We start from the raw sequence: 24,320 nt of genomic DNA, 5'->3' as shown, positions 1-24,320 counted from the left end.
AGTCGAGGCACCGGTCAAGGCTGATTCCCCCCAAGATCTCCAGAATGGTAAGACCGGGGTAGAGCGATGCACGCCAAGCAGAAGTTCGCCGTCTCGAAACAATGTGGGCGCAGGCAGTCCAGATGTCTATGAGGTCGTGAGAAAGAGGCAGAACGACCGAAAACAAGCGCGACGGCGCGACGGTAGCTGTGAGCTTGACTGGCGTCTCGAGGCAGATTTGCAGATGCGTGACACGCTCTTGGCAGGCTTGATACAAACGGCACAGCCTCAGTTGCTATACAGAAGCGGGAGCAGGGGGCTGAACATGGGGCGAGCGGGTGGCTATGCTTCAAGATGATATCCTCATGGCGAATTCAACCTGCTATGCGTGATGCTTGTAGTAACTCCTGTCATCAAAATCTACTGAGGCGGTCACTCCAAACCGCGCTCGAGGTGCGAAACATGCAGCGGCCTTTGTTGTGCGCCCGCGTAGGCTGGCGCTTAGCTGTTTAGCAGCCGAACGCTGATGCTATATAAAGGCAGGCCAAGCCTAAAACTGCTCTTCTGGAGAGCATACCAGCGACGTAGCAAGCCTGCTAGTAATCAGACGCGTGCGATGGACAACACGGACGAGGTTGCGCTGCTGTTCGCGTCGCTGATTTGCGAATGTCGCGATGTGACGGCATATAGTAGCATGGACTGCCTTGCATGATCAGCGATTCAGCCACGCCTAGAGATGAAGCTTTCCTAGCCACGTCGCAAGCGGATAAGGTAGTGGCTGGCCCCAGTTTTGGATTATGAGCGAAGCCGGATGGTCTCCCGGGCTGTTGTGGGGCTCACGGGAATATGGCGAAGGAGCACATCGACCTGCTGTCTTCAGCGTACACTACCTTGATCTAGGCTAGGTCTCGAGAACCATGCTGTCATGTTGCTGCGGGCGAGTAGTATGGCGGAAATGGCAGGATCGCTTCGCCTGGAAACGATACAAGTATAGTGCGCCGCACTCATAGGTTGTGATATATAGCTGCGAGTGCCGCATACTGTGGTAGACGCCGAAGCCACGAGTGACAGCAATGGTCTGATTTCAGTGGCCATGAAACGCGCCGCTGGGTCTAGCGGGCTATGCATATAGTCCTCATCGCGAGATTGTTAAGGTAGCAGTCGAGTTGGCATGCCGGCGCCAGGTGAGACGCAGCCGCAGGCGGAAGATCCGAGCCAGGCTATGGATGTCGCAACAGCTTTTCGAGTACTACTACCGGAACATGTAAGGTACCCGGAATGAGGGTCTTGTGCAGATGTTGTGTCGATCCAGGGCTGGCGATCGCAAAAGCTGACGTCACTGCAGGCCTCTCCCACGGACTTTTGATGCCATCGTGAGATAGAGCGTACCTAGGTATCGAAGTGCTTGTGCAGGTTGGATGTACCGAACATGCACTGCAGATGTCTGCTTACCCTACCTCGCAATGGTGAGGCCAGGAACGGCCAAAGCACTCTCAAGCCGACGGAATAATTTCTTGCGAACCTTGGAATCTTTGTCGAGGAAAGCCCGCGAGCTCTGGGCGCATCGGGGCATGGGATGTAGAGTGTGTCTGATTGATGAGGCTCGGAGATGGGGCTAACCATTTCCATGGTCGCGATCCAGGCGTGCGGGCAGTCGCAACCGGTGTGTCTAACGGCAGTCACCCTTCGGTGGAGCGGAGGCTAACAACAGCAGCATCCACTCTTTCTGCAGCACCGCTGGACGCGAAAATGGAACGAGATGTGCCTCAGAGCGCTTCTTCTTCCTCTTCCTTTTTCACTTCCATCTTACAGTCTGCCAATTATCGCTTCCTCTCTTCCCCGCATCTGCGTCAGCGAATTTCTGCGCGTCACTGGCCACATTCGCATGTGACAGCATCACCAGACGGAGCCCGCACCCTACACGCAGCACGAACAGCACCACAGAGCATTGGAGCGTTGCACAACACCTAATAGTACTGTGCTAGCGGCAAACGCCTGAAGTGTACGGGCTTCTGCAAAACAATAAAGACGCGAAAAGCACAAAGCCTACGAAACGTCCTAGGCTTGTCTATTACGGCGTCTTTCTTAGGAGCAATCGACTCTACGATCGCAGTACCAGATACTATACGCTCCTTGTATTCTCGAGTAGGTATAATCAGCGCGATCAACCTTTCACGCCACACCTAACTTACCCTCTCACACCGCTGCCATGCCTGGGCTCAACGAAACCATCTTACGGCCCGATTCCAGGGAACTGCTCCCACCACTGCTGGCCTGTCTGTCGACAGCAAATGCTTCCAAAGACGTACCTCCGGGTCTTCTACCCCTTCTATCGCCTATCCTCCGCCAACGCGTACAGCTTCTGTCTTCCAACGAGTGGTTGTCGCTGTTGTGCTGGGACCGAGACATCGCGTCACGACTACCGCAAATCATCGAGAAGATAAACGTCGAACCTCATCCGGCTTCCGGGGAGATCGAAGTGGAGGAACCAGATCAGATACTGTACCGACGATCAGACCCCGAGACCCTACACGCCAAGTTGATACTGGGTGAATATGGAATCATCCCAACATACCTCTGGTGCACTGGTGGAGAAGGCGGAAGCCGCTGGCTACTGGCTGAGCTGAGAGGAACAGAAGACGCTGACGACGGCACCGAGTGGTTCGAGAACGTTCCCACTGCTGATGAGGCTGGCTTCAGGCGAAAATCTGTGTCGGTCAAGAGCAACGGCGTCGCACCCTACCAAGCCGTGGTCCAACCCGAACCCGCTGCGGAGGAAGCAGAAGAAGAGGACGACGGTTCTTACTGGGCTGCATACGACCAGACGCCTGGGCGAACACCACAGCCTAGGCGATCCCCTGCGCCAGGAACCAGCGGCCGAACGCAGATCGGGCCGTCGCAGTCAGAGCTCGAGTACTTCGAGCGCTACGCGTCGGAAGTGCAGCCAGCGCTCGATGCGCACGACCCAGACGAAGAAGAGCCTGCAGCTGGCGAGTCGACACTCAATGGCAATGCTCTCAGCTACACACGCGAGCCGCAGACCGAGCCCCTCGACACAACGAACCTGGGCCCGAACGGCTACGACTCGTCGATGCCACCAGCATATACAAGCGGTCTCCTGAACGGCAGCGGCGTTCATGGCAACGACAGCGCGGTACATCTCGAGTCCATTGAGCAGGACCATGGCGCTACCGCAAACGCCCTGAGCCACCCCCGGCCCTCTTCTTCGGCATCGACCAACTCGGTTGAGAGGCTAGAGCGAAAGGCAGAGAACTACAGCCAGGCCGAGCTTGCGATCAAGCAACATATCAGCACGGATATCAAGAGCCTGTTCCGGTTGGCGAGAGCATCGGGCATAGACAGGGAGGAGTTTGAGAGAATTATTCAGAGGGAGCTTGAGGTATTGCCCATGCTTGAGCAGGAGATGTCATAAATTGGCCCATGTAGGAGGGCCAGATTGGATAGTAGGAAACGACGAAGAGGTCGATTTCATGGGCATTTGTTGGCGTTGAACATAGCTTAGCCATTGCATAGTATTCCTAGATAGCGAAAATGACGTTCGCAGCAGAGAAAGGCCTTTTCAATGCCCCGCCAAACCACTGTGACGCTTTTGCCGTTCCCTGAAAGCAAGATGGTTCATGTAAAACTGTCGACACCTCAACGCCAGTCTCCTTTCCTTCCTGAGCCCCAACCATCCTTATGTGATACTCTACCGCCTTCTCTGCGCATCTCCACTCGCGAACTTGGCACCGCTTGCCTTTAGCTGCTGCAAGATGTCCACCGCATTCGAGCTGTTCAGGTTCATCGTCTGGTCCATGCCCGCACTTCCGCGACCGATCTCCTCTACCACGTTGTTAGGATCCGCAGCGCCGATCACCGGCACTTCAGAAGCGAGCCATTGCTGGAAGGGTTTCGCGACAAAGTAGCCATCCGAGGTAAACCACCGGGTCAGGGGCGCGCGGATGTGGATCGTTTGTTTGGGATTCGAGGCGTAGGGGGCGGGTGTGAAGACGACGTCGCACTCGTAGATTGGAATGTGCTTCTTTGTGGAGGACGATATCCTCACCTTGGTGTTGTCAGTATCATCAAACATGTAGGTATGGAGATCAAGCATATGAACATACCCTGCCTGTCTTGCCCTCTCCCTCATACACTACACCCTTCTCCACGAACCATAGCCAATAGCTGAAAGCGGTATTCAACAGAAAGTATGCGACGACAGCAGGCAGTGTGTAGGGCTTGCTAGCCTCCCAGCCGAACTTCCAGTCGTAGTAGAAGAGTGCGCCGGCGATGGTGACGGCCGTGTAGCCGAGGACTAACCGCACATCGGTCTGTGTGTGGATCTGCTTGAACTTGAGGCTGTTGAGGTAGTTGGGGAGGGCGTCGTCGGTCGTGTTCTTGAGGTCTGATCGCGAGTATTAGATATGGTCTGTAGGCGAATGCATAGATGGTTGCGATGGCGGGAATGGAAGCATACCGGCGAGGGAGTGGACTGCGATTTTCTGTGTTGCCGACATCGTGGAGTTGTAGTTGTATGGTTCCTGTAATTACAACAAGAGCAGAGGTAGTCGTGAAGCCTGGGGCTCGTTGCGCGTTGGTGATGTAGCTTTGGACACCTTTCCATAAGCGCAAAGCGCGGACCCTGGTCTCACAACATCCCGCCGGAGCCTCAGCGGCGAGCTATCATCGTCGAGCAACAACCACCACCACCGACCTTCACCTCCCACACCCCCTCCGCACCCCGCGCATCTCTCTCTACTACCGGCACCATGGGACAGCCTGTAGTTCAGACGATCCATCGGGATCCCGCCCTGTTGTACGTTCTGGTGTTGGTTGCTATATGACGAAGATGGCTGATAATTCTACAGTTGGTGGATTCTGCTCCCCATTACGGTGGTCATGGTACAGTGCACTCAATTCTTTTGGATATACAAGATGCTAACATACATCCAGGTCTTGACAGGCATCCTCCGCCACTACGCAATGACACTCCTCCAGTCCACCCCGAAGAAACACGACCTCGCTAAGGTCCGGCAACAGCGCTCCCTCGTGCGCGGCGTCAACCTGCGCACGAATGCCCAGGTCCTCTCGCCCGGATCCTTCGCGACCCGTAAAGCGTACATGGTGCAGGCCTACCAGGAAGGAAAGTTTTTGGCTGAGCCGGAGCTGAGGGGGAAACCCAGGCCGAATCCCATGAGTGATCCTGCGGCCATGGAGGGCATGATGGGCATGATGAAGGGGCAGATGACGATGATGATCCCACAGACTCTGATCATGGGATGGATCAATGCCTTCTTCTCTGGCTTCGTTATCAGTAAGTCTGCCTTTCTATAAATACTGCTGCACCCTAGGGGAAAGCGGCTCGCGATCAAGAGTATTCTTGCATCCCGAAATCCTTCAGACGACAGGACCGAGTCTCACATGGAGCCGAGCGAGCCTGAACATTCCCGTGTTCGTTGGTCGGATGTCGACGCCGGAGTACATCTTGCGTGGCCTTTCGCTTTGCCTAGCTCTAAAGCAGTTTCTACATGCGCTATTTTCTAGGGCGAAGCGAGTGGCTGGTCTCTTGTAGGCGTCGGAATGATGCTTGCGACTAGTTGGCGCGTTTGGTCGGCATATTCTGACAATCGGCTGCTCCCGAGCTGTAAAAGCAAATCTGATCTGTTGCTAACCGATATGCGCAGTGAAACTACCCTTCCCGTTGACCCCACAATTCAAGTCTATGCTGCAATCTGGAGTTGGCACGCGTGACCTCGATGTCAGATGGGTGTCTAGTTTGTCATGGTATTTCCTGACTTTGTTCGGGCTTCAGCCCGTCTATAACTTCATCCTGGGGAACAACAATGGTATGTCGGGAAGAGCATTTGCCTACTCAGGTCAAGTCAGTCAAGCTAACAGTATTATTTAAAGCTGCCAACCAAGTCTCTCAGCAGATGGCCATGGCCAACCCAGGCGCGGGCGGCATGATGGGTCCTGAGCAGGATCCGGATAAGCTATTTCTCAACGAAGCCGAGAATCTGGAGGTGCTAGAGCATCGATGGATATTGGAGGGTATTGAAGACCGCCTTGTTGCCAAACTTGGAGCATGATGCCGACACAGAGCATCAGTTGCTGGCCATAGCACCGCCATGGCGTTCATAGATATCTAGAAAGGGCCCACAAAGCTAGTATCCCGCGTTGACTTTGCGCAAAGACCCCCGATACAGACGACCGGCACGAGATAGCTAATTTCTATGACCATCATCTTATCCCATTCGTACGGCTTTTGCGGTCAGCCATGGCCGTGTGGCTTGCACGCCATGTGCGGGGATACCACGCCAAGAGCGGTGCATCTCCTGCGTCTCGCTATTTCCAGACTCTCGAACATCTTTCAATCCCTGCGCAGAGCCGCCGGATAATGTTTTGACACTTTGACAGCAAACATGCTGTGAAGATAGTCACGTCGTCTCACCCCCGCGCCGACGCAGGGGCAGCGCAAAGTCATCCGAGTGGGCTGTTCTCGACTTGCGACGGCGCACCAGCGTCGAGTCCTTCTAATCCACCTACAGTTCCCCGCCACCACTCGCCAGTCTCCATCACCAGAGACACGGGACGCACCGCCCCCAAATGCGCCCGGAAAGCCCAAGACACTGGGAGCTCTTGCCGACTAAACCCTTCTGCGGATCGAGCTTGATGCCTGAGCCGTGAGGCGACAACACGAATGGACTGGAGGGTGCATACAGCCGTCGAAACAGCCCAGGCGCATCCGCTCGCTATCTCTACTGCCACTCATGGCATCATAGCATCATCATTAGTGCCATGATGCTGCCTTCCAGCAACGTACGACAGCTGCTTTGACAGGGAAACCATGCTTCGCCCTATCTTGATGCCTAAATCGAGTGTCCTGAGCCAAATGCGCCCCAGCTGGTGAGCCACTATGCAGCGACTCCCAATGAGAGTCTCTGATACTGCACCCTCCGACCGACGACGGCTTTCTGCTCTTGATCGGGACCTGGGCCTCTCATCAGCGTTCCGGTTGCGCGGCAGCTGTCGGAACAATCACGTCCCTGGCGCAGGTGCGGTAGCACAACAGCAACTTACTACTGGTTTTTCTGTCCGGCCTCCTAACAGAAACAGCGATACTCAAAGGTACGTGATTCGTTCTTTGGGTCTTTGCATTTTGTCGTTCATCTCCTTATTTGTTTTGGCCCCCAACGCTCAAACTGGTGGGTCCGCGATTAGCATCCTCACAGCTCACGTCCACATGGTCTCGCTTCGTCCTTCCCACAGCTTAGCGAACGTGCAGCCCGCGGAAGCAGCTCTGGCACAGAAGTTGGCTTAGACGTATCGCGATGGGGTAGCGATCCGCTCAGTACTAGCAAGATTGCTTTTGATTAGGGGCTTAATCCTGGGGCTTGAACCTACCCGTCGGTGGTAGGTGCTAGAGTTCACGTACAGCGCAGTGGTGGCTGGACAACTGTGCACTGCGGCCCACCGGTCAAGCTGAGAACAGGGGAGTACATATTGCCAAGACACAAGGGCTCTCATTGGGTGGCTGACAATGCGGCTCTGCGGCTCAAACACCATAAAACACTGTAGAGCATGGCATCGAGGGACAGAAAGACGGTACGAAAGATTACGGCAGTGCAACTTGACACTAGCTTTTCTGCTTTGCTGCCTTGGTCTGTCACACCCCCCACTTGACGCTCCGCCTCTTTTGCCTCCTTTCCCAGTCCCTGTACTTGGGTTACTTCTGGCCGGCAGAACTACGACATCGAAATACCTTGACCACTCGTCTACTTGAAGGACTGTTTTCGCCTGCTCAGCAAGATTCTACAAACAGAAGATCTCGTATCTGTCGAACTTCTACGGCACTCGCATTCCCCCATACTCCTTGGCTTCTAAGTGCCGTGCGATACTTAGTCGCTATCGCTACCCCTGCCCGATTTTGTGCAACGACTGAGCATCAGCCATGGACGCTCATCAGTTCCGAGACCTGCCACAAATTGAGACGATGGACGAGCCGCGCTATCCCGTCTGGGCGACAGAATACACCAACTACATGCAACCATGCAAAGAGCATGCAGTTCGTTTTCATATAGAAGAAGAGAGCTACCTGGATGATTTCGACAATGGCATTGTCAGCATGCAGCCAATGCAACGCTTCCTGTACGAGCAAAGCCCCCTTACGCCAGGCATGCTTTACGCAAAGATCCCGTTCCCAGACGGTCGATACGAGAAGCAATATGAGCAACACTGGCCTCCGGCAGACTGCTTTCGCAACGCATCACCGGATCGTACTTCTTCTGGAAACACTAGTCAAAACACCCAGGACGAGCTTCGGTCACCATACATGTGCCATAGCATCCCATATGGAAGCCCGATGGACTACTCTCATCTTCCGGTTTCATACCCGGCAGCTGAGTATCTTCAAGGCGGAGCGTTCGCCTGCGAATCTCACGCCGAAGAGCGTAACATCAGCCTTCGCGAGCTAGAGTACGAGCCTCCGGTACCGGAAGCAGTGGCTGAAGATGTGGAGGATGTTGTCATGAAACAAGAAGCTACCCCTGATCATCATCACAGTGAAGTCAAAGAAGAAGCTACTCCGGACTATACGAGGTACGCAGACTCTGGTATCGGACACTCGGTACGAGACGCCCAGTCTGTAGAGCCCGTTGACTTCCCTGAGGAACCCGCTTCGGACTCCGACTACAGTCCGACAAGGCCTAAGCGGAGAAGGTCTACAACGTCAAGCGGTAGCTCGGGTCGCACATCGAAGCGCCGCAAGCCGATCCGTAGAGACTCTCATGCTCCAAGTCCCACGGAATCTGTCAGATCAGAGAAGAAATCTCGTCGGTCCTCCAAGACACAGAAAGCGATCACAGGTTCGAGCATTCAGGCTGAAGACCGTCGAGCTTTCCCATGTCCGCTCGCCGGCTATGGCTGCACGTCCAACTTCTCTTCCAAGAACGAGTGGAAAAGGCACGTCAGCACCCAGCACATCAAGCTCGGCTACTGGCGCTGCGATCTGTGTACCCCGTCGATCGATTCCAACGACCCACAGACATTATACCATAACGACTTCAATCGCAAAGATCTATTCACTCAGCATCTCCGCCGCATGCACGCTGCTCCGAAAGACAAGTCCTGCCGCACCCAGAAAGATTACCCAGTCTGCGAAGAGAACCTCTCGGAACACCAAGTGCGCTGCAACCTACAGCTACGAAATGCGCCACAACATTCGAGCTGCTTGTTCTGCGAGCGATCCTTCCATGGTATTACATCCTGGGAGGAGCGCATGGAACATGTTGGACGTCACTTCGAGAAGGATTACAAGAGTCGCGTGGATATGCTCGACCCTGCTACGTGGCACAGGGATCAAAGGCTCGAGCGCTATCTTCTTGATGAAGGGCTCGTCGCGAGAGAAGGTACAGGATGGAAGATTGGTGATGGCAAGCCGCGCAGGAGTGCTGAAACGGACAGCGAAGTGGACTCAGAAGAAGACTGAACCACTGTGAACTGTCAAAAGGGACTTGGATTACATACATGGCAAGGATTAGGTTTCGGATACTAAGGTCACAGCATTCTACGACTGTCGTTATAGTTGATACCCGTTTGGGCGTTTGGGGATACGTCAAGCACATAGCATCGTTTTACGGCCGTTCACGATTTCCGTAGTAGAGTAGCAAAAGCGCGTCATCTTTGAACAGTCTACTTTCAGTTTCTGTCTTGCCAGTTCAATACCTCCTTGTTGCGATACCCATGTTGATTCTTCTCTACTCACTTCCCATCTTGACATGTTGGACAACCTACCAAACAGCCCCCAGCCACACCTCCTCCCTTTCGCATACTCACAGCCCCAACACACCGACGAGACTTATGCCGCAACGCACACCCATACCAACGGTTCTGCACCCTTTTTGCCCCAAGACCAGACAGTCCCGACGACGCAATCATAGACACAGAAGCATTATCGACGCCTACCGATCCGGGAATGAAGAGTAATACAGGGACTTCAGGGACTCGCTTCACCGGACACGCGCTTGTCCTGCAGTGCGAGCCTAGTTTCCTCACGTGGGGGTGGATGACTGGTGGGTAGGATCAGAGAGCGGGAAATTGGAGAAGGGGACAGGGGGAGCGATCGGTAAGCTGGGGCTATGACAGTATTCGGGAATGTACAACGGCGATTTCGCGTGATGGCGGGGGCGGAAGTTGTCGGTCTCGAGTTTGGTCTCAGTCTGAATGTAGAGCCTCAGATTTGCTTAGGTAGGGTTATGGTTTGGCTCGCTCTACCATTTGCGTTCGTGATGGTGATGTTCATTGACGCGACGCAACGAACACCTCCCCACCCCGTCGCAACCTACAAGTCGAAAACAAGGCAAAAGTAGGCAAAACGATCAACGTGTCATGTCAATCTACCTCTCTGCCTGGTTTTACCTCCGTTCTGCCTGAGGGGCACAAAGTGAGGCTGAGACATGCACGCTCGTTCCTTCCTAGACGGTGTGCAGATACGAAGAGGTCCTCCATTGCTGCGCCCCGCTTTCTCTTTCTCGAAGCATGCTCGCTTACCACCAACCGGCTATCGGGCTCATCTGACGTTCTGTGATGATGTGTTCATGGATAGAGGACGCGAGATGCAGGTGTGCGTTGTAGATCGCGGATTCATGATCCGCTGGTTTGCGCGATGCTATCTGCCTAGGTGGTGTCCGGTGAGAGGGTAAATGTCTGCCTCGTGCAGCGGCACTTGGGCGCGCTTTCTTCGCGAGCAAGAGTCGCAGCTTCAAACATGCGCCACGCCAATGTGTTGTCTTAGCGATGCGTGTTTCTGATTACTTTCCCTTGGAGACCCGAGATGGTCTCGAGTATCGCGCACGTGCGAATCCTACATGCACGATCGCTGGGTGGGATGATCCAGACGTGCGAACGCCAAATCAAACCATGGGCTCGGGTTGCGCAACCTTTGATCCTTCTACTCTTGAAAGCTATCTCGCAAAAAAACCTGTGCTACTCGCTATGAAAAAAAAGGTTGCCTGCATTTTCCGCATTAACGCCTGTTTCATCGTTCAGAATCGATTGTTTCCCACGGTCGGTCAAGCAACGCGACTGGGTGTCTCGTGAAGAAATTCGGGGTAGCGCGGCGTATGTGACTAGCAGGAAGGGTTGTGTGAATGATAGGAATCACCTATATCATGAGGGAGGCTGGCTATCAACATGACTATTGTGAAGTAAGCTCGAGCATCCATTAGGTATTCAGGGTACTCTAGCAAGTCTAAAGTACAGTCCGGGCCATCCGGAGGATGCACGGGCGACATAAGGGTACCCATTACTTCTCTCTGATAGGCAACGGCCCCATGACATACTCCATCCTCGCAGCGGGCTCCTCATCAAATGTCTTTTGCAACTCTGGGTCCACATTCTGAGCTTGAGCCTCATGCTCTGCGTCCTCTGCAGCCTCTGGCTCAGAATCGTGGACATGGAACACCTCACACATCGCCTTCCTCATTCCCTCTAGCCGGTCCATGACGTCATCTTCGGAAAGATTTTTGGGAAAGGGTACGATCCTATCTTCGCTTGCGGAAGTCAAGCAGTCCATCAAGAACTGTTTCGGCAGGTCGTGCATCCATTCTTTGACATCCGCCTTCTTTCCGATCTTCACTATGATATCGACAGCGAGGTGACGTAGTGAAGAGGCTGGGGTGGAAGCTTTGTATATATTGAAGATACACTTGTACGGGAGATCGTCGGGGTCGTCGTAGATGCGCAGGAAGAATTCGTCTAGAACCGCATTTCGGAGCAAAATGATTCCTAATTCGTTGGCGAACATGAAGACATGAATGAGTCTACCAAAAGAGATTCTCTGATCAGTGGTATCGTCCGGATCGAGTTGATTGAGGTAACCGGTCTTGAGGAATCCCAGGTAGATGCGAAAATTGCGCGGTGATACATCGGGGAGGCTGAAGTACTCGGATGAGTCATCCAGTCTACATTATGTCAGTAAGAGTTCGCTTGATGAGGCTTGTGTGATGTTGTGCTGGATGTCTTCAAAGTGAAGTGATAAGAGAACAGATGATGTAGACTCACTGATCGAAGAAGTAGTCAGACGTGTTGCGTAGTTGTCTCAACGGCGCGTCGAACATTTCGCTATCGCTGCCGTAGCCGACTTCCAGCGATATCTGCTCGGGACCAAGCCATTTGCTAAGATCTCCGGGGAGGTCGCTGCAAGGTACGAAAGCCTCCGACATCCTGCCCAGGTGGTTCCGAGTGTTGACGAAGTCTTGAGTCGCCGTGTGCTCCGATGTTGGAGCTACGGGAGAGAAGACGCAGAGTCGCAATGGCCGTTATGGATGTTCAAAAATTGTCAAAGCGCGGTTACCTGGAGCAAACGGTGAAGTGAAGGTGAACACGCGCACTTTCGAGGACCTGACATGGAAACGCGCACCGACAATTTTGTGTAAAGAGGATATTGGCGGCTAGACCGCGAACTAATATGGATCTACCTCATACAAGAACGCTGAACAGGTCTGCAGACTACGTTGAAACAAGAACTTGCAAAGTAGATAAACTAACGTTAACGTAGGCTCTAGAATGTTTTTTTCTCTCCCTAGGTTAGCGTGGATTTAGACAAGAAGACAAGACGACGATATCTGATAGTTGACGAAACGAGGTGAGACTTACGCGTTTGTAACCCTGGGGATTGATTTCGAGCAGCACTCCCTCACGTATGTTCATGTGAGACATGATGTGACGTGCCTACAACACTTCTACTAACGCACAACACACCTGCCTACATTGAACACCATGGATATCATCTAGCTAGCTATCCTACTTCATATCAACTCGTATCTGCGAAAGCCCCCATATAGACGCCTCGCTGTCCATCCCACATACCATGAAGCGGATGCCACCGATAATACATTAGCTAAGTATACTCAACGCCCAAACGACACACGATAATGCAGAGGTATCGGAAAGCAAACGAACGCCAAAACAGTGACATGTGACAAGAAGAGTGGTTTTGTCTTATCGACGTGGGCCGCCCATGCCGCCCGTCATGCGACCACCCCCAGAGTTGAGACTCTGTCGTACGATCATTTCTGCCGCCTGCGCAGCAGCAAGACGTTCCTGTTGTTCGTCAGTAAGGGTGAAGATGGAAAAGGAATGGCGATGGGTACCTTCTGTCTGCTCCTGTCCTTTAGGTAACGCTCTGCCTCGGGCCTCATTCTCAGTATCCTCAAGATCATGTCATCATTAGGCTCCGCCTGTGCTTCCTTTCTCTTTTCTTCCTTGGCTTTCTTCATTGTGCCTAGATTGCGTGACAACATGATGGTCTTGTGTTTCCTAGTCGGCATACCGACAAGTCCCGCGGCACCACCAAACTGATGGCCCATAGCAGGCGGCGCCGACATGCGGTTTAGGCGTTGGGATTGTTCTTGCTGTCGTCTTGCGCTAGCCGCAGCCATTGACTCAGACGTACGGATCAAATCTTCGGTAGCTTCGAAGTAGAAGAAGTTAAGGTTCTGAAGCTCATGGTACTTGGGTGACTTGAGCACGTCCATGGGTACACCCTCAACATTCCCATCCTCATCTACAGCGTGGAAGAAGTCGAAAAGCATCTTCAGCCACTTGAACACAATGTCAAGCTCTTGTTGTGTCAGCGGGCGCTGTTGTGAGAGCTTGTCGGATAGCGGAGGTACGAGTAGCGACTCTATGGTCGCGAGCGCCTCCTTCCAGAGTCTTGTCATAACCATGATCATTGCAGCGTCTGTCAGCGTCTGTTTCATGATCGCGAAGTTTTCGTCAAAGTAAACGAACAGAGGACCCAGAGCTTGTGTGACATCCTGCTGTGTAGGGCCTTGAATGACAGACATGGGCCTGGCTTGTCGGAAGTTTCCTAAGTAGTTGGTGACCTTCGATGCTACGCCCTTATTGAGCAAGGCATCAAGTGAGCGACGCGAAAGCTTGTAGCCGATGAACGATGAAAGCTGCCATTGTTAGCGCAAATTGTGCATTGTAATGGCAATTTGCCTACCTTGTCCGTGATCTTCCGTGTCATGTCACGCTCAGTCCTCTTAAGTGTTCTGAATGACTTGCCGAAGTAGAACTGGATATCGTCTCGCTCGCCTTCCATGCTCACACGCAGCAACAGACGACCCTGCGTATCCAAGTCAAGCCAGTATTCTCGGGGCATATAGTCCCGGAAGTGTGATGGATCGAGCTTGAGAGACGTCCGGCCGACGCAGTCATGGTCGCCCATAGCGTCCCAGTCCCAGATTGTTGCAACGACGTTCAGCGGGCCATTAGTCGTGATGTCAATTGTCTCGTCCCAACGAGGATTGAGGTTGCGGTAGATGACCCGAGTCTTTGCCAGACGCTTTTGATACTCATCACCAAGCACGACGTATGGGTCACTTAGACCATTCATGTCGCAAGCTTTCAGGTCTTCAGCCTCGATGATTTTGATGGTGAAGACGAAGTTGTTGTTTCGAAGGCGTTGCGTCGGGGGTGGGGAATGCTTTTGGATGACTTCGGCGCACGCATCGACGCCAATCTCGCGCTCGAGCTTATCTAGTTGCTGCATTGCATACTCAATGTTGTTGAGTTTGACGAGCGACTGTATTCGTAAGCATTGAACATGTCATTGAGTCGAATACTTACCTCTGGGTAGAATTGAAAGGGCTCGACCTTCTCTTTCTGGCTGTAGAAGTCCTTGACCGTCGACAACCACTTCTCTGATTTGGTCTGATGAGCGGCGGCCTCCTGCTCAGGAGTCAAGCGATCCATCTCCTTGGCGAACTTCTGCTCAACAAGTTCGCAGTATCTTGCAAGTGCGACACCGATCGATTTCGACACAGCAGTCATGAATTTGGCGTATTGGACATCGTTATCCCAGTTTAGTGAGACAATCTGCTCGATACTCTGATTGAAGGACCGGAAGACATCCACGACCGAGACACTGTGGCGCTCCTCGTCTGAAGGAATGGGGTTCTGCGACTCGATCTGGAATTGGTCTGCCTTGAAAGCGTTGTCAACCCACCCAATAAGGTTTTGATCCGTCATCTGAATCCATCTCCACACAAAGTCCTGTAGCTGATCTTCGATGCTAAAAGCAAAGTTTTTGCCTGGAAGAGCATCGCTGTGTATGCGGCGTATCTCAACAAGCTCTTTGTACAAGTCGAAGCCATCCTGTACGGGTACATCCTCTCCTTTGCTTTGAGCAACGTCCATGATCCGAGCGACAAGGTCCCGCGCATCTGCGGCGTAAGAGGGAAACATCTTCTCAACGAGGCAATTCATGGGACTAGCACCCATAACCTCTGGGTTTTTGCGGTAGCGCTTCTGTATCCGCTCGCATAGCTTGACCACAGCACGACCCAACTCAATGACATGGTAGAACTCCCACTCTTCTTTGGTGTCCGGGATGTGCTTCGCTAGAAGCTCTCGATACACGTCACCAGCCTTGTCCCTCAGTCCGTGACGTAATTGTTCAGTGAACTGATCCATATCTTCTTCGGTGCCGGGGAAAGTTGGGTCGTCGTAGATGTGGGTCTCAAGGATGTACATTACCGGTCCAAGTGCAGGCGGTTTGGTGTCGTATACATGCATCATCAGCTCGTACAACTCTCTTAACAGGCAGTCGTGCAACGTTGACAGAATCTGTTGGTTGAGAGTGTAGTCCTGGATTGTCCATTTCGTTCGGTCAAACAACGATACTTGTACTGGAATATGGCTCATCCGATTGGACTTCTTGTCAGCTGGCGGTGGTTCCTTGACATAGTTGAAGGCAGCATCGAGGGTATCCAGACTGATGTCTTGGTTAATGTACTTGTCGCGTATGACGTCTAGGAACAAGACGAGACGGGAAAATTGTGGTATCCTCCATCGGAGGGCTATCTCATTCAAAAGCTCAGCCGATTGTTTCGACAGTAGCTTCACAGACGGATTCTCGTTGGTAGCTTCGGACGGTTCGAGATCGTTGTCCGCCAGGTCATACGTCAGTGCTTCATTCAGTATCGCACGATAAGTGGCACGTGGATCTGAAGGTATGAAGGTATAGGATGAGCTATCATTTGGGTCGTCGTTGAGGCTGAGCCCATTCATATCCACAGACTGGTCAATGACATATGAGGAGCCGTTCTCAGACGACATAGAACCCTGCCTCGAACCGTCCGAGTAGCCGGGGTCCAAAGAAGCATTGGGCTTGAAGTGTGGCACAGATCCGGGTGAACTCTTCGCGAGCTCGGGGTTGGACTGGATGATTGCCAGTATCATCTGCGAGAGGTCTGGCACCTCTTGGTTCTTCCATGCCTCGTACGCCTCCTCGGTATCGAAGTCGTCACTGTTCAGCGTCTTCTTGGTCATGAGACTGAGGTGCGCCTGATATGTCTTGAGATCCTGCAGCGCAGCCTTCTCCGTCCAAACGGACTTGTATCGGTTGATATCGGCTTGTACATCGGAGTACCCTACAGCGAAGATGCGTGACACTACCAAGACGAGGGGCATGTCCTTGACTTCATAACTTCGCGGAACCTCGACTTCGACTGTTGTGCCACCCTGACCGCCATTGCGCTGGTTCTCCGCCGCCAAATCTTGGTCGTGTACGAGTAACTTCTTCTCCATCGTGGCCAACCGATGCGCAAGTTCGGGTCTGTCCTTTTGCCAGTCATGGTCTTTGAGGCAAGAGCTGACAAGACGTAGGAAGAGAGCGACGTGCCGATCTACCATGAGCTTCCAGCTGTCATCTCCGGGCGCCTTCCCCTTTTGCAGTTCCTTTGTGGCGTTGGAGTAGAAAATCAGGAGAAGGTCCTCGACTCTCCTATCTTTGTCCATGTTCTTCCTGAACGACGGGTCCTTGAATGCATTCAAGAAGACGGCAAATGTCCGCTTGACTGTGGCATCCTGGAACTCAGGCATGCGCTCCTGCCCCATCAACACCTTTGTGATCCGTTTGTCCAGTGCAGCCATGAAGTCGCGGGGGAAGCGCGTGCTCTTGGAGTCTCGTATGAGGGAGAAGTCCTTCATGAGGTCGTTTATCGAGGTCGACGATCGCTGGACATGTTTGGGCGCGGCGGGGACATGTTGCACCCGCTTCTGCCGGGGCTGGAGGAGGTATGCGAGGTACGCCGCGCGGAGGGCATAGAGATAGGCATCTTGGGCCGTGACGGGGCGCTTCCCCTGGGCGTTGGCTGAACTGCGTCGTCGCAGGCGGTCCTGGGCCTGGAGGCTGTTGATGCGGCGATTGCTCCCCCGGGTGCCGTCCATGGTGGAGTGCGTGGGAGGATTCAATGGCGTGGGTGGAGGAGTGCGGCCGCGGTTGGGCGCATGTCACGGCGGTGGTGGTGTAGTGCGTGCTCCCGGGCTGCAGCTGCCCAGTGGGATGTCCTAGCGGGGTCGTGCCTTCTCTTGCAATTTCTCCTACAGCGTGGCGACTTTGTCACTGGCCCTGAGCCGTCGTGTTCACTCTCGACCGAGGGTTGCTACTGCCGGCGGTATCTCTGGGCGTCGCGTCGTGGCCGACGTGGTTCCTGGTGGCGCGGAAGATCCACCGGAGTGCGTCACACGCTGTTTGGTGCAGGGAGCCAGGAGCCTCATATCGCGCTGACGGGGTCCGGCCACCTTGAAACAACGTTTTAATTAGCCGCACGTTTCTTGCTTGATAGCGCCATGTCAGCGTCGCTGCTAAACAAACAGCCGTTTTACTAGTAGAGATGCCCTCATCTGCCCATTGCGCACCTTATCGCCATGGTACCAAGCACGTGCTAGCTATGGAGAGCTTCCGCTTCACCCACGCGTATCGATAGCGCGCCTCTACCATCGCACCTCCTACCACACACACGGATGCCCATCGCACATTGTAGCACCGGCTTGCTGGTATAGCCCGCGTTGAGTGGTGTATGCCTCCAAGCTCGGCACCCGTCGGCCCATTCACATGAAGGGCAGGAACCATGCCCAGGTGAGCGCCTGCTGTCCCCTACAACACTATAGCAGTCGCGTACCACAGCCTGTGCCTCAGAACGTCGCCTTGGTCTCCTTGACCGAACATACAGCATAACGCAAGAAAATATCCCAAGTAGCCACATCCAGCGAACCGGTTCGTGCCAGCTGAAATCTACTCTACCTACCCGAACACACTGGCCATTCGCGTCAGACGATACACTCGTACCACCGCCTCCACGCCATCATGCCGGAGTCGCAAAGTCCCACGAACGCCGCCGACCGGCCCCGCCTTACCGAAGCCCAAAAGAAAGAGAACCACATCCGTTCCGAGCAGAAGCGACGCGAAGCGATTAGAGAAGGCTTCGACCGACTTGCCTCAATAGTACCCGGCTTGGAGGGACAAGGCCGCAGCGAGGCAGTTGTGCTCGGGGGTGCCATCAAGCTCATGCGCGAGAAGATTGTGGAGCGACAGCAGATCATCGCCGACGCCAAGGCGAAGGGGATCGACACAACCGGATGGGAGTTGGACAAGGACACGATGGAGGCGTGCGCTAGGCAGATGGAGCGAACGCTGGCCGAGGAGCGACAGGCGGAGAAAGAAGAGAGCAGTAATGGTGTTGAGGTGAAGAAGGAGTAAGAACGCACGCCTTCAACACGGTATACACGGAATGAGAATGGGCTGGGATACTGGAACATGCGTACAAGGCGTACACGCGTCACATTGCTAGCAAGCAGCAAGACACCCTTTGACTTTACGCATGAGTCGCGTGGGGAGACTCTCCGGTCAGAAGTAAAGTGCATTTCTTCGCTATCCTCAAATCAAAGTGATGATTAATCCGCCTAAGACTTGCGACAAACTAAGATCATAGCGCATCCACGTAGTAGACATTCACCCGTGCACACACCATGCGCTTATCGATAAGACCCAAAATTATCTTTCACATGAAAGAAGCCCCACCAACCACCAAACTAACATCTTGCATATCAGTCTAACCTGATCCAACCCCAGTTCAGCATTTCATCATGGCATTCAGCTTCGGCTTTTCAGGCGACGACATAGAAGAAGACCCCAACGATGTGCAAGAGCAAGGGCAACAGCAAACAACGACAGATAGCAATGTCCCACCACCTATTGCGGCCAAAACACATGATCTCGATGAGCTGGTAGGTATGCGCTTTGAAATTTTGTGTAGATTCGGGACAACTTCTCAACTGTCCACCCTCTGACGATTTCTCTCTCATGGAGACGGCGAAGACATTCCCATGAGCGATACTGACAATCGCCCTAGCTAGCCAGCCTCCCAGACAAACTCTCCTACTCAACCATCAACATAACCAGCCCTAAAGGCTTCACAACTCGTCTGCCCCGCCGTGAACTCTTCGATGTGCGCCTTCAACTCATGGCTGAAGATGATGGATCTTCCCAAACACCTCTAACCGGTCTGGATGTAACGCTTCCCTATCCCCTCCCTCCATCCACAAACTAACACCTACCAAAAGGACTCCGACCTCCGCCAAAACGTCTACGAAGGCGGCTACAAGACCTGGGAATGCAGTCTCGATCTCGTTCGCTACCTGCTCGATCGTGGACCGCGGAAAGATCTCGATGACCTCATGCGCGTCGGTCATGTTATTGAGATGGGTTGCGGGTCTGCGCTACCTTCGCTTCTCCTGTTCCAATACGCGGTTACGAATCAACTTGGGATCTACTTCACCCTAACAGACTACAACGCCGACGTTATACGGCTTGTTACTCTACCTAATCTACTTCTAACATGGGTTGGTACGTTGGGTGATGAGGAGAGTGCAGCCCTATTTCCCGAGACAGGCAATCCGCTATTGGAACCGGAGGAGAGTAGCGAGTTGTACATCACTCCTGAAATTCTCGCTGCTTTCAAGAAGGCGATGGGTGAAACTGGGATTACGATGACGTTTATTTCGGGGTCTTGGACGCCGGTTGAGAAGCTTTTGGAGATGGTTCCTTCGTCTCCGGATCTGAACACGTTCATCTTGGGTTCGGAGACTATCTACTCGCCAGCTTCACTCACGGCGTTTACTGATGCGATTGTCGCGCTGATGGGACGGGTGAAGACGGGCAAGACGATGGTAGCGGCGAAGAGAGTGTACTTTGGTGTTGGGGGCAGTGTGGATGGATTCAGGGAAGCTTGTGCACAGAGAGGATGTGTAGCGTACGAGATGGAGTTCGAAGGCCTAGGCGATGGAAGCGATGGAGGGGTGAGGAGATGTTTGGTTGAGGTGCAGATGTATTGAAAGTGGTAAAAAGAATGGTTCATTGCGGTCGTGAGTTATGGATGAGATGGGTATCTAGGGATGTACCAAGAGGAAAAATGAAACCAAAAGGAAAGTAAAGACAATCTTGTGAACGCCGTCAAAAAATATCCAAGTACTAAGCCAGGTTTCTCCAAAGCTGCCTGTGTCGAGACGATCTTACTACTTCGCCCTCACGGTGACTGTCGGTCCAGGCAGCTCCCTTCTACCCTCGCCTTCTTCGCCGCCACGCATAAGCCTCTTATACGTGTCTCCCTCAACCCTCATGTGCTCTCCACGACTGACCTGCAGCCTGTCCACGCCCTTTCCAATAGCATCAATGTGATACTCTAAAGGCAGATCACTTCTGTAACCCAGAATCTCTGGCGCCGCAACGCCCTCTCGCAAGTTCTCCAACTCGGCCTGGATCTCCTGTAGCTTGAGAAGTGTGCCTGATACATGATTGACCGCTCTCTTGCGATAGGCACCAATGTTGGCAAGTAAATTGAGGGACTTGGTGTTGGCTTTCACATCGCCGCGGTTACCCCCAAGTTTTGTCCAGAGGCTAGAAAGAAGCTCTTCTTGTCTGCCCGTTATCGTCTGGTCATCGCCTGTTGCAATTTCGTAGATGGTGCCTAGTCGCTCATCAAGGTTGTGCAGAACAAGAAGCAGAGCTTGAGCTGTTTCGATAAGACGCGTAATCTCGTCTTTGTTCTTGCTGACGTGCGATACGTACTGGTCGAAGATGCGCTGTTGGAGCGTTGGCGGTGGCGCGACGAACGCACCCGTGACCTGGTTGATAACTCGGCCAACGGCGCCAATGGAAGACTCTTTCTCCGAGATACCAGACAACACGTTCATGGTCCAGGTGTTTGTCGCAATTACACGGTCCATAGCTGCCCCTATGCGACTGTTGTAACGAGACAGATCGACGGAAGCCTCGTTGGCTGTTTGTACAAAGTACTCGAATTCATTGTCCAAGGCCTTGCGGCTCGGAAGACGAGAGTGCTTGACAAGAATACGCAAGTCGCGAATAGCAAGCTCGGAGTTCTTGATCGTGGCGGGCAGAGCAGAAGTATCTTTCGATGCGTCCAGGATATCCTCGAATCGACTTTGAACATTAATGAGTTCCTCGAAGTCGGCCTGAGGTTCTGACGTGTCTAGCGTAGCGCATGCGGGGATGAGGTAGGAAGAGCCTGGTATCGCGCAAACAGGCCCCATTAAAGCGTTCGATACTGTGGATCGTAGTATCCCGGATGCTAGCTGGATGCCGAAGACTAGGATGCCAACGCCGAGGGCGACCCCTAAGAACGGCTTGATAAAGTGTCGCATCGCGTAGGAGAAGATGTCTAGGAAGTGGGCGAGGAGTGGTGCGGCGACATTATCCCAGAAGAGGTTCACGTAGTGCCATGGGCTCACTTCTTCCTGGTTTTGTTGTGGCGCTTGCGGATATCCGCTGGCAGACCCTTTCGTGAAAGAGCTGCCTGGTGCAAGGGGCGAGTCTGATGGGCGGTTTTGGGTCGTGTTTCTTACTCGGTTCCGCGGCTGGGATTTTGGACCTGGCGAGCCGCCGTAACCACTTGGCGAGTTACTCATGGAAGGCATGATGAAGCTCGGCTCGGATGCGTCTTGTTTCGGTGTTCTGTCAGGTCCTATCCTTTGCGATTGGCTGGCTTTGGTCCGACTTGCTGGCTTTCTTACGGGCCGAGCCTGCGTTTGCGCCGTAGGTGTTGACTTGCTGAGATGATTGCGCTTAGGTCTGGGTGTCACGGTCGTCCGTGATTCTTGTACAGTTTCTTTGTCAGAGTCCTCTAGTTCCAATTCGCTGGCTTCGTCGCTGGCCGAGTGAATGGAGCCTTCGTCACCGGATGCGTAGTCAGCGTCGCCCCAGCTACTTCCCAAGCTGTGTTCGAGCCGCCGTGAACGTGCGCTCATATTCCAAGTTGATGGTATCTAGGATCTGTGACGTAGGGCTGACGGATGAGTGGGTCAAGGTAAGAATGCAATACAGAGCAGGGGGTAGTTATAGATTTAGGCAGTGGTGTGTCTAGTGATGACCCAAACTGTCTCACTGACTGCCTTTGTGTCGTTGTAGGAGGCTGGGTAGAACAGGTTGCCACTTCCTACGTGTGACGTGGGGCCTGCCAATCAGGCTTCTGGCGCATACTGTGTCTTAGTGCGTCGCAGAGACATCAAGCACTTTTGTTGTTAGTGGAGTTCCAGAACGATGGCCCTAGCACTGTACCTGTAGTACCTGACTACGTTTGGGGATTAAGTGGTGTTGGCGTACAGACGCGTCGACGTCATGTTCGAGCTCGCGTGCGCCAAGACGACTAGTCCAGAAAGTGCATCCTGAACAGCACGCGAAGTTGGTGCAGGAGTCAAGACTTTCCGATGCCACTACGCCAGCTTTCCCTCGCGCTACGGACTGCAAGACGGGCGCAATTAGAACCAACGAGGTGGCGCCAACATGGACGTCTCTTCGCGCGCAGCTGCTCTTGTTCTGCGCCCCACCAGTTGCAGCACACGGTGACCGTCTCGTCTGAAGCACCCGCCAGTGCGCAATTGAACCCTACAGCCGGCACCCCGCCTACACCTTCTCTCGACCATCGAGCCCTCGCGCAAACACATAACCTCTTCATCACATCTCCGTATAGCCCCGGCTCGCCGCTCATCCTTCCCAACGGTGCCTATGTCTTCCAGAAGTTGCAGTCGTTCCTGCGAGCGCAATATCCGCAATTCGGCTTCCAAGAGGTCATCACGCCCATAATATACAAGAAGTCGCTATGGGAAAAGTCCGGGCACTGGGAGAATTATGCGGAGGACATGTTCAGCGTGCAGGGAAGAGGGACAACGGCGCAGATACCTGAAGCAGAAGGCGGAGAAGACGGCGAGTTCGGTCTGAAGCCCATGAACTGCCCCGGCCACTGTTTGCTGTTCAGGGACGAGATCAAGAGTTACAGAGATCTCCCAGTCAGACTCGCCGACTTCAGCGCTCTGCACCGGAACGAGATCTCAGGCGCCTTGACAGGACTGACCAGAGTCAGGCGGTTCCACCAGGACGACGCGCACATCTTCTGTCGGCCAGACCAAATTCTGGCAGAAATTGAGCAGACGCTCAAGTTCGTGGGCATGGTGTACAACACGTTTGGACTGGGACCCTACAAGCTGCTTCTCTCCACTCGGCCCAAGGACAGCTTCATCGGCACCGTCGAGGAGTGGGATCGTGCAGAAGAGCAGTTGACTACCGCTTTGAACAACATCGGAAGCGAATGGGCAATCAATGAGGGAGACGGAGCGTTCTATGGCCCAAAGATTGACATCATCTTGAAAGACTCGAATGGCAAGGAGCATCAGACGGCAACCATACAGCTCGACTTCCAGCTACCGCAGCGCTTCGATCTGCAATACCAAGCATCACCAGAAGAGTTGGAGGCAGGATCGCAGTCATCTATGGATGCAGGACTGGATCCGGCCCTTCGCCGACCAGTCATCGTACATCGCGCCATCTACGGTTCCATCGAGCGCTTCATGGCTCTGCTGATAGAACACTATGCTGGCAAATACCCTTTCTGGCTTTCGCCTCGACCAGCTATCGTCCTATCGCTGAACTCAGACCCTAAAGTTCTCGAACATGTCTCGCGCATTCAGTCTGTCCTTTCCGGTCTCACACCCTCTGACGCACCAGCCACGTCCGCGTCGTCACCCAAGCCCTTACCGTTATCGACTATACACCTGCCCATCGATGTCGATACAAGCGACCGCTCGCTCGGGAAGAAGATCGCCGAGGCAAGAACAAAGAAGTACAATCATATCATTGTGGTTGGCGGCAAAGAGGTTGAGAGTGGTAGCATGAATCTTCAGATCGTGAACCAGCCAAATGAGGAGTTCACTATCGAAGCCCTGCAAGCCTCCTTGGGAAAGACCCTCACTGAGAGAGAAAGATCAAAGGCTACCGTGAACGTCGACCTAGACGGCGCTAGGAAATACTTCGAGAACCTGGCCAACTCGTTCTTGTAATACAACGTCGATTCTGATTCAAAGCCTTGTCCGTGTTAAATTGTGTGTCATTATGGTTGCCCTGTGTTTAGTTTAGGGTTAGGGTCTTTTCTACAGTCCGGCATTACGTACGGCCAGTAGAAGCATGTAATACGCCACTT

The 24,320-nt window shown here is 53.4% G+C and overlaps 10 protein-coding genes across 10 annotated transcripts; 6 read left to right on the top strand and 4 right to left on the bottom strand.

Annotated features, from left to right (window-relative positions):
* Positions 1–2,188: 2,188 nt before the first annotated feature.
* On the top strand, positions 2,189–3,412 carry J4E88_004113 (uncharacterized protein; the record flags this gene model as incomplete). The annotated part of the gene is made up of 1 exon (XM_049397760.1): positions 2,189–3,412. One exon carries the CDS (start codon positions 2,189–2,191, stop codon positions 3,410–3,412), a length of 1,224 nt encoding a protein of 407 aa, XP_049256205.1.
* Positions 3,413–3,688: 276 nt separating this feature from the next.
* On the bottom strand, positions 3,689–4,496 carry J4E88_004112 (uncharacterized protein; the record flags this gene model as incomplete). Its single annotated transcript, XM_049397759.1, has 3 exons — positions 3,689–4,045; positions 4,104–4,384; positions 4,457–4,496. 3 exons carry the CDS (start codon positions 4,494–4,496, stop codon positions 3,689–3,691), a joined length of 678 nt encoding a protein of 225 aa, XP_049256204.1.
* A 252-nt stretch (positions 4,497–4,748) lies between these two features.
* On the top strand, positions 4,749–6,068 carry J4E88_004111 (uncharacterized protein; the record flags this gene model as incomplete). The annotated part of the gene is made up of 5 exons (XM_049397758.1): positions 4,749–4,795; positions 4,848–4,881; positions 4,933–5,293; positions 5,664–5,825; positions 5,890–6,068. 5 exons carry the CDS (start codon positions 4,749–4,751, stop codon positions 6,066–6,068), a joined length of 783 nt encoding a protein of 260 aa, XP_049256203.1.
* A 1,862-nt stretch (positions 6,069–7,930) lies between these two features.
* On the top strand, positions 7,931–9,466 carry J4E88_004110 (uncharacterized protein; the record flags this gene model as incomplete). The annotated part of the gene is made up of 1 exon (XM_049397757.1): positions 7,931–9,466. The coding sequence occupies one exon, from the start codon at positions 7,931–7,933 to the stop codon at positions 9,464–9,466; it is 1,536 nt and encodes a 511-aa protein (XP_049256202.1).
* Positions 9,467–11,281: 1,815 nt separating this feature from the next.
* Positions 11,282–12,200, bottom strand: J4E88_004109 (uncharacterized protein; the record flags this gene model as incomplete). Its single annotated transcript, XM_049397756.1, has 2 exons — positions 11,282–11,939; positions 12,040–12,200. The coding sequence occupies 2 exons, from the start codon at positions 12,198–12,200 to the stop codon at positions 11,282–11,284; spliced, it is 819 nt and encodes a 272-aa protein (XP_049256201.1).
* A 778-nt stretch (positions 12,201–12,978) lies between these two features.
* J4E88_004108 (uncharacterized protein) lies at positions 12,979–17,217 on the bottom strand (the record flags this gene model as incomplete). Its single annotated transcript, XM_049397755.1, has 4 exons — positions 12,979–13,080; positions 13,131–13,940; positions 13,988–14,569; positions 14,614–17,217. 4 exons carry the CDS (start codon positions 17,215–17,217, stop codon positions 12,979–12,981), a joined length of 4,098 nt encoding a protein of 1,365 aa, XP_049256200.1.
* A 919-nt stretch (positions 17,218–18,136) lies between these two features.
* Positions 18,137–18,529, top strand: J4E88_004107 (uncharacterized protein; the record flags this gene model as incomplete). The annotated part of the gene is made up of 1 exon (XM_049397754.1): positions 18,137–18,529. The coding sequence occupies one exon, from the start codon at positions 18,137–18,139 to the stop codon at positions 18,527–18,529; it is 393 nt and encodes a 130-aa protein (XP_049256199.1).
* Positions 18,530–18,915: 386 nt separating this feature from the next.
* J4E88_004106 (uncharacterized protein) lies at positions 18,916–20,163 on the top strand (the record flags this gene model as incomplete). Its single annotated transcript, XM_049397753.1, has 3 exons — positions 18,916–19,056; positions 19,182–19,340; positions 19,393–20,163. The coding sequence occupies 3 exons, from the start codon at positions 18,916–18,918 to the stop codon at positions 20,161–20,163; spliced, it is 1,071 nt and encodes a 356-aa protein (XP_049256198.1).
* Positions 20,164–20,343: 180 nt separating this feature from the next.
* On the bottom strand, positions 20,344–22,095 carry J4E88_004105 (uncharacterized protein; the record flags this gene model as incomplete). Its single annotated transcript, XM_049397752.1, has 1 exon — positions 20,344–22,095. One exon carries the CDS (start codon positions 22,093–22,095, stop codon positions 20,344–20,346), a length of 1,752 nt encoding a protein of 583 aa, XP_049256197.1.
* A 459-nt stretch (positions 22,096–22,554) lies between these two features.
* Positions 22,555–24,180, top strand: J4E88_004104 (uncharacterized protein; the record flags this gene model as incomplete). Its single annotated transcript, XM_049397751.1, has 1 exon — positions 22,555–24,180. One exon carries the CDS (start codon positions 22,555–22,557, stop codon positions 24,178–24,180), a length of 1,626 nt encoding a protein of 541 aa, XP_049256196.1.
* Between the last annotated feature and the right edge of the window lie 140 nt (positions 24,181–24,320).

Source organism: Alternaria novae-zelandiae (assembly GCF_023758075.1).
Source record: "Alternaria novae-zelandiae strain BMP 2774 chromosome Unknown scaffold_7, whole genome shotgun sequence".
In the NCBI taxonomy this organism is placed as follows: domain Eukaryota; kingdom Fungi; phylum Ascomycota; class Dothideomycetes; order Pleosporales; family Pleosporaceae; genus Alternaria; species Alternaria novae-zelandiae.
The sequence above is the reverse complement of the archived record's forward strand: the minus strand, read 5'-3'. Positions and strand labels throughout refer to the sequence as shown.